Here is a 9,093-nt window from a genome sequence, read left to right as displayed (position 1 = left end):
ACCATCCGTAGGTGCCCTTTGAGAGCGGTTTTGAAGGAGTCAAGGGATTTGCATGTCTTAATGACTGTTGGTAGGGCGTTCCACATTTTGGTGGCATATGAGCGAAAATAATTTAGTCCCTTGTTTGTGCCGAATCTGGGTTGTGCATGGTTCGTTGCACTCCCTCTGGTGTTGTGGGTGTGGACTTTGTTAACATTAAGGAAGTATTTAGACAGGTACATGGGTATCTTGGTGGTGTATCGAATCTTGTGGACCAGACCCATTGCAAGATGCTGTACTCTGTCGTCGACCCTAAGCCATTCCAGCCTGTCAAAGTGGGCAGGGGTTCGGGGGGTGAGGCCAAGGGGGGTGAGGGCGCTGTTTTTCCGTTATTTTTTGACGGTTCTCAGATTGCCATAACTCTAACCTCGGTACCCAGGCTTTAATTCTAAACTGGCCCCCGTAAAATCTGAATCGCCCCACCATATTTCAATCAATCAATCAAAGTCTCTATCCTTTTATTACTCTATGGTCGAGGCCCGAGGGTCGAGACCTTAGAATATAAATTATACTCTAAAGTCGAGACGGGCAGTGTCGGTAGGCCAATCAGAGGCAGGCGGGGCGTTACCAAGAGATTGACACTCAGTTCTGAGTTCTGGACTGATGACGCGAGGGTTTAGCTCATTATTGACATAGAATCCATCCAACGACTACTCTGCAGTCTGCACTGACCAATAAGAGCTCGCCTCATGGGCGGAGCTATGTCAACGGAACCGGAAGTAGACTCAAAACAAGAAAGAAAAAGAACACAACAACAACTTCACGACACGTACAGTACGCCAGCTCGCGTACAGCACGCGAATAACTAGAATGAGTGTAGTGCTGAGGGAACATATTGGGGCTAGCGAATAACGTGATAATTGTATACAGTGGCATATTATTATTACATAGGTATACACCCGAACCAGTAATTCAACCAAGTAAGTATTGTTTTTTCAAATCTGAACGGATACGCGAATCTATTTGTGTTTTATCATGGCATAATTCCGTCGGATTAACGCCAACCGTTAGCCTGTATGAGCTAGCATACCCGGCTATTCAGTGGTGAAGCGACTCAGGCGAATTGTATGTAGAATAATTAACTACATGCACACGCAGCACACCACAAGCGGACGCGGTTGTGATGTTTTTATTTTCGAACCAGATGTTTGTAACTTTTGATCTTCTCTGTAAACAGCTAGGTGCTGCCATGTCTGGAGTGCCGATTGGAAAGATATTGCTCAGGAATGTAATCCGCCATACAGGCGCCCACAACAAGGTGATGTGTGAGAGCCTGGGGGGTGGGGGTTGTTGTAATGTTTGTGTGAGAGTACTCGCTGACATACTACTGTCAACTGTGTGACCCATTGCAGATCCAGGAGGAATCAGAGATGTGGAAACAGAGACAATGGCAGAAACAGCCAACACATTTTCCAGACACAGAATCTATTAGGTATGTACACATTTACAGTAATGATGAGACCAGGGGTCTTCCACGTTTTTCTGTCTTTTTTAATAGCTTTATAGACTTGTTTGACGACACCAATGATGGTGGTGTAATGTTCATGTGTATTTTCAGACAGTTAACCACTTAAACCTCAATACTTTATCTGCTCCTGACTCCCTCTACAGTAACCAAATCTCTTTGCCGAAAATAGTCAATCTACTATTTCCAGCTAAAGTTTCCCTCAGAAAAGGAATTCTAGGGTTCAAGTGGTTAATGTAAAATAAAAGTTCCTATCACACAGACATTTTTTTATCACACAGTTGAACAGTTATTCAAATTCTACCTAGCATTTTATAATGGAAAATGGACAATTTACTTTTAGGGCAAGTGGGCGCATGACCTTTGTCGAACATGACAGAACAATCAATATATTGATTGGTGTTATTTGGTTTTCAGGGGGAGCATGCACTGTGATCGAGTGTCAGAATCTAGAAACAAAAGTGGAAGAAGAGAATCTACCTCAGGCCATGTTGATGAAAGAGAGGCTCGGTACTGGTCTCGCAAACTATATGAATTTGAGGCCAATGATCCTGACAGGTAAACACTAACTGTTCCCACGTTCAGGTCTCTGGGTGGGAAGTGGGAAGCACAGGGCAGATGTGTGCCAAGTGATGAGAAACTGACAAGTTCATTTGATTTCTCACAAAACAGATGGGGACATAGTGGATTCAAGGAACTTTATCCTGAGGAATTCAAAAGTGATAGGTAAGAAATGACCCTTGATTACAATGATGTTGAGATTGCACTGTGGAAAATATAAACAAAAATCAAGTTAAAATCAGTGGTTGAGAAAGCATCAACCCCAGTACTTGAGTCAAAGGTATAGATTGATACTCTTGGTAAATATTCCTCAACTACAAGTGAAATGAAAGAGCGATTTGACAGGAAGGCTGTGCAGAGAGAGTTTGCGGTGGGTGAGCAAGTGTTGGTGCTACTCCCACTGCAAGGTTCAGCCTTTCATGCCAAATTCACTGGGGCCTTATGCCATTGAGAAAAAGTTAAGCTCAGTCAAAAATGTACTTGAGTTAATCTAGTAAGTGATATTTAATTTGTTAATCTAAGTGTTAAATAACAATATTCTGACATTGATCATTGCTATAGGCCCTATAGCAATGATCAAGTATAGGGTGTTTTATTTAGTAACGGGTTTCCCTGTCTCTCCAGCTCTTTAATGAACATAAAATACATGTTCAGGACGGGTTTCCAATTTTATCCAATCAGAAGAAGGGACTTATTTAAGCGCTAACGCCACGTGTCCATGTTGTTTCTCCGTGAATATCATGTGTCTGTGTCCGAGTGAGACACACACACAAACCGTACATTTTGAACGAAGGCACACAGCAATGTCTTTGGCCACTGACCGTGATGTTCAGTGTTGCTTTACTTCACTCCTCTCTCTCTCTTATTCACAGAGTGTTGTCTCTGTGAATAAGAGAGAGAGAGGAGTGAAGTAAAGCAAGGATAGAGAGAGGTAGGCAAAGTACAGGGAGAGGGAACATCACTGCAGTTCTAGGAAAGCCACGCTGTGATTGGCCAGTAGTCTAAGAGCCACCAAGCTTGGTTGAAAACACAGAGGTTAAGGCAGTGGCATATTATATACGGTCACAAAGCACAGGCTTGAACGGTTTAGTTTGCTCCCCTCCCTCCATTGGCTCCCGGTTGCTGGCTCCCGCTTGCTGCCCACACAGGGTACAAAACTCTGATGCTGGCCTTCAAAGCAGCCAAAAGTATGGCACCCCCATATCTTCAAAGTTTGAAAAGTAAACTTTGAAGTCCCCCCCCCCACGCTCAGATCAGCCAACCCAGGGAAGCTAGCAGAACATTCACTAAAAAAACGCTACACACGTCCCAGACTCTTCTCTCTTCTGGCTCCAAAACTATGGAATGAACTTCCCATTGTAATCAGAACTGCAGTGCAGACTCACTCCCAATCTTCCGCCGTAGTCTGAAAATCCACCTCTTCAGACTCCATTTTAGCCCGTAGCACTTGCCCTAGCTTCGACGATGTATTCTACTGTTATACGGATGTTATATTCTTCGCTTACTTATGACTATTTTTTATGTATTACCATGTGTTGTTCTTGCTTACTGTAAGTAAATCTAGATTAATAGTGTCTGCTAAATGCCTAAATTGTACTCTGTGGTCTTGTGCCACATTTGGTTACCTATCAAATTCAGAAGTTAGTTGACAGCCTTCCTAGAAATGTATTGAGTCAAATCCATGTCTTTGAAATGTTCTGGAGTGAAAGTCACAAGTATAAAAATACCCAAGTAGTAAATTACAGACTCATTAAATGTACTTCTTTACTGTCCACCACTAGCTAAACTATTTTTGGTAGAATTTTGATGTTGCTGGGTGTATTATTGATCCATCAACATAGCTTCTCATTAGGCTGTTTTTCTCTGGCTTGCAGTATTCTGTAGTATAGACTATATCATATTATTATAGTTCAGGGATAAAGCTCTATCTGTGTCTTGTGTTTGCAGAAAAGTGTCAAGTGAAACAAAGAGGAATGGTCATCGCAAAATCAAGAAGTGCAAGTCCTCCAGCATAGAAAAGTCTAAAGGTTCCAAAAGATCATCCAGAAAGAAGAAAAAGAAAAAGAAGGAGGAAGAGGAGAAAAGGCAAAGGAAACCCGAAGAAACGAATACCGACAGCAGCGATGACAATTCAAAGACTTCTAAGTGCAAGCAGAAGAGGAAAAGGACTAAAACTAAACACAAACACAAGAAGAGCGAGAAGCACAAGGGAAAGGAAGACGACAGCAGCTCCGAAGACAGCGATGAACAACAAAGAGAGAGAGCGCATTCTAGCAGGAAGCGAAAGCAGGACTATAATAAAGGCTCAGACTTGGAATTGGACTCACAAAGGAAACAGAGGAAAATCCGGAGAGCAAATGAAGAGAACACTCATGACAGCTCTACTGCATGAAACAGACATCACACACACTCACCCGACTCAGGTAACCACAGAGGAAACTCATGGCTGTTCCTTTGTTTTTGTTTTCGGTGCAGAATTGTGTCTCCATGCTGTTCTCTGTCTAGCTTTCTGTGGGCATTCGTAACACTGATACCACCCATAGATGAGGCTTCAAGTACGGTGTACAGTATATTGTGACAGACTGTCTTCCCCACTCCATTAAGAGCTCTGTAGGCTATCAGTCTGCTTGATTATCCCATTTAAGCCTAAGGCCGATTCTAAAAACGCCTCTAAATCCTGACATAAGGTTTCTGAAAAACTTCAAATATTTATATAGCAGCATCAATTATTTTACATTTTTTTATACTGTACATACTGTACAGAACCCCAAAATGGGTTCCCGGCCTGAGGGGGTAAAACGCCAAAAGGGGTTCCCGCCCAGAATGGGTTATTGACTTTGTGTGTCACCACAAACCATTTATTTTAGGACAAAACAAAAGAAAATCAGAGCAGTTTTATTATGCAACTTTACTGACCAATTATGAGAATTTGTCTGCTCTTTTAAGTTTTTGTTTTAACTTTTTTGTAAATGGCCATAGCCAACATTTTTGTGCAAATCTATGGCATAGGTGAGAAATAAATCTATTTGACTGTTTTGTAAATTATATATTTTTGTGATTGTGTATTTTGTATATGAGCAAGAAATAATAGTTTCCTAAGCTACACTTATCTAGATGACTCTAGCATATTTGATATTCAATAGATTTTGTTTTAAGGCTCAAATTTATTCTGGTTATTGTCAGAATAACCAGAAGAATGCCATATTGAGAATAATTACATTCCAGATTGAACACTTTCAAACTTGAAATGTCAAGGGTGACATTTCTAAAGTAAACCTTTCTCAAACAAGTTCACTATTACAATACAGTGAGTTGTGGGCTTGTAGTTGTATAGGTAGGCTATTTTCACTATTTTGGAGAGTATAAAATTGGGCTTAGTGGTTAAAGATATTGTGTAGCTGAAGAAATGGTACCTATTTAACTTAGGTTTATGGTCTGTAGACTGGTATGGCTTGAAGTGGGCTCACTTGCCACAACCTTGAACCAAATTGAATGTGCCGTCTTCTTTCATGTGCAAATCATACAATTAATATAATGCAAAACATGATCAAAGTGAATAAGTCATTAAAAAGAAACAAGGAATTATGCACTGAGTCAAAAAGGATGAAAGTGATAATCCAAACTGTTCCAAGGCAATTGGGTGCTCTTCAGGATGCGACATTCTAGTGAGAAACAAATCCTAAGGACAGTGATGCAAAATATGATGCAAAAGGCTTTATTTAAAGGGGAATACAACTCCTTTTCATCATTGAACTATGTCATTAATATACCATAGTTGTGTGGAAATCATAATAAAAAAGTCCCTCCATTTATAGCCTAGATTAGAACTGGAGGTCTAGGATTTGGAGTCATGTGATCAGAGACGTACGGAATGTGTACTGCAGGCCAAATGGTGTGTGTTCACACAGGCAGATGCAAAGATACAGGGTACCATTCATTGTCAATGGAAGTCAGCGACATAAAGATGCATCCAACGTTTGTAGCTCTGCTGCAAAAGCTACAAATTGAAGCTGAGCTTCATGGGTTCAACTTCTAGATGCAAAGCGACAAATATGCATTGATCTTTGCATATGCCTCGTATGAATGCCAAAAAAGTACACCTTCCCTATGTCACTGATCACATGATGAAGTTCTAGAGTTCAATGTTGAAAATGAGTGGTATTCCCCTCTATCTAATATTTTGTTGTCGCTTGTAGATATTGTAGGTTGAAAATCTCATCCACCTCACCTACTTTCTCAGAATCATAATTGTCTTGGTGATGCATTACAGTGAATAGTGACTATTTCAAGATATCTACAAGTAAGTTCTAAAAAATATAGATATGCAAATACAGATAAGATATACGATAAAGATTGTGTGTGTGTGTGTGTGTGTGTGTGTGTGTGTGTGTGTGTGTGTGTGTGTGTGTGTGTGTGTGTGTGTGTGTGTGTGTGTGTGTGTGTGTGTGTGTGTGTGTGTGTGTGTGTGTGTGTGTGTGTGTGTGTGTGTGTGTGTGTGTGTGTGTGTGTGTGTGCGCGCGCGCGCGCACCTGACTGGTGGTCCCATGGTTCATTCATTGAGGAGCACGGGACTATTTGTGAGCCTCTGGTATTCCTTGATCGTACTTCTGCCTTTTTAGGCCAGGCTTTGATTTATTTTCTCAGAATTGCTGTACCATGCCATGAACATTCCAAGTATACAAATCCATTGTTTTGACATGATGTATTGCACATCTCTGTGCAATGGGTCACTTCATATTGGCAATATGAATTTATCATTGTACTGTTCCACTAACTGTAAATAAATACCCTTCAGCCCACCTGGTAAGATCCATTAAGTTTGCATGTTACTGACTGTGAACAAACTGATCAGTCAGCGTATGAGTAGATCAGGCCCCATACTGGATCTGGATTATGAGTTTAATAACTAATCCCTGTAATTAATTACATTAGATCTTTTGGGTTGTGGCACAGCCTAGTCACCAAAGATGGCCGGTTATAGAACCATTAAACTGAGTTTGGATCCGGATCCTGGAAGAGAAGCATGCAGGCTCTTTCTGCAACAGGAAACATCCCTGAGCTCCAGATGGTCAGTTTGCTATTGACAGGCTGTGAAACCATTATAATGACATGATGTTTGACTGGTTTAGCAGACAGATGGGAAGGGAGACTGTCACAGAGCCATCGTCCTAATGTTGTCCAAACAATGTTAAATGTAATTAAATATGATGTATCTAGATGTTACAATTAATTTAAAATTAAGTAACAAGTTGAAAGTTTCTTCTACTGGGTGGGACGTGCTACCATTGGGAAATCTGGGACAACTCCCGAATGGTCCGGTCCAGGCCGAACTAGGCTGGCCGTTTTAGAAAAAAGAAAGAAAAGCCTTTCCCAGGCTGAATTAGAGGCCAAATCTCTGTCACTGTTATTATTTGGGTACGCACCGACGGAGGGCTTTTTTTTTGCAACACAAACATTAAATGCCATTGACAATGAAAGGATAATTTACGTCATATGTGGACGAGCAAATCGGAGATTTGTACCAATGCCAAGGTAATAACAGACATAAGTAATAATTACGTCATATGCCGGCACGGGACATACGGAAGCAGACCGTGCAGGTATGTTTTATATAATTAATTACAGATAATTAATTATATAATTGGTTATCGATGGTGACTAAAGGTAATGCCCCTATATATCCATGTATGTAATCCGACGCCACTGCCATAACAGGCATAAGTAATCATTACGTCATATGCTGGCACGGGACATACGGAAGAAGGTATGTTTTCCGTCATGCTACGTAGCGTATGTCCCATGACGTGATGAAGATATGTACCAATGCCAGGGTATAATTGGTTTACGATGGTGACGTAATGATGATATGTTTCAGTGTCGGGTGGATTAAAGGGACATAGGCATCAAACCACCCGAGTAACCACAGTATACCACTAATCAACTCACAAATGACAAATATATACATAGACATATATATCTCGACATAGAGGCATTTCCTTTAATGTATGTATCGTAGCAGCATATGACGTCAGGGTATAACTGGTATAACTAGCTCTCAATGATGACGTAATAAAGATGTGGATTAAAGGACCCAATGCCAGGGTGTAATTGGTTTTCGATGGTGACGTAATGACGATATGTTTTAGTGTCGGGAGGATTAAAGGTAATGCCCCTATGTATATGTATGTAATCTGACACCACTGCCATATCAAGCACAAGTAGTCATTGCGTCATATGCTGGCACGGCGCATACACATCAAATGGCGACATACGCATCGAAGCACTGGACGAAAACTATTACTTGCGCGCTCTGCTTGCGCAAGTAAAGATCATCATACCTTTGTTTTGGTAAGAAGGTTTTCCCCTAGCGCTATATAGAGATATAGCTTCAGCGAGATCATTTTGGACCTTGCGTTGCGCCAGGACAAAATAAATCTTTAGCCAGGAGAGACGAAAAAGATTGCAAAAACTAAAGATCTTCGTCGACTTTAGAGACAAGTTAAAGAGAAGTCGTTGTGAAACGGGGGAAGAAAAAGAAGGACCATCATCGGCTAGACAAGACTCAGGAAGTCTTGGAGGAGAAGAATTTGACGGAGAAGTGACAATCCTAACGCAATATTACTGAGAGAGCTCTAGTGTTTTTTTTCATCTGATATCCATGACTTATTTTTCTTGGAGAAACTACAAGTGGATCCTGGACACTTCTAAAACGATGGGACTGTATTTTCCTTTATAGATAGAAGATTTTACCATACTTCAAAATATTACTTTTTTTCCTCCAAAAGCAAGGTACGTAGCAAATAGCTAAACCTAATAATTCAATATTGCAAACATTCTTTCACAGAGAGGCTGAGATTTGAAAGTTTGTAGCGGTCTACAGTACTTGCACGCTCTGCTTGTGCACTAGTAGGCTATAGGCTACTATGGCCTAACCTCAAACCTTGACTAAACGATCTAACTCCACCCCCTCTCCCGCCCCCTCATACAACTTGGCAAATCGGCTAATAATAGACAATAGGCTACCAATG

At 41.0% G+C, this 9,093-nt stretch overlaps 1 protein-coding gene across 2 annotated transcripts; it reads left to right on the top strand.

The window, feature by feature from the left end:
- The first annotated feature begins 762 nt into the window (after nt 1–762).
- Nucleotides 763–5,112, top strand: nkapd1 (NKAP domain containing 1). Of its 2 annotated transcripts, none has more exons than XM_079515042.1 (6): nt 763–959; nt 1,221–1,297; nt 1,392–1,471; nt 1,922–2,062; nt 2,177–2,230; nt 4,013–5,112. In XM_079515042.1, the coding sequence occupies exons 2-6, from the start codon at nt 1,229–1,231 to the stop codon at nt 4,455–4,457; spliced, it is 789 nt and encodes a 262-aa protein (XP_079371168.1). In that variant the 5' UTR covers nt 763–959; nt 1,221–1,228; the 3' UTR covers nt 4,458–5,112. The 2 variants fall into 2 exon arrangements, with proteins under 2 accessions (XP_079371168.1, XP_079371167.1); XM_079515041.1 differs by having other exon boundaries at nt 1,217–1,297.
- The last annotated feature ends 3,981 nt before the right edge of the window (nt 5,113–9,093 follow it).

This window comes from Electrona antarctica (genome assembly GCF_951216825.1).
Source record: "Electrona antarctica genome assembly, chromosome: 11".
NCBI lineage: Eukaryota > Metazoa > Chordata > Actinopteri > Myctophiformes > Myctophidae > Electrona > Electrona antarctica.
The sequence above is the reverse complement of the archived record's forward strand: the minus strand, read 5'-3'. Positions and strand labels throughout refer to the sequence as shown.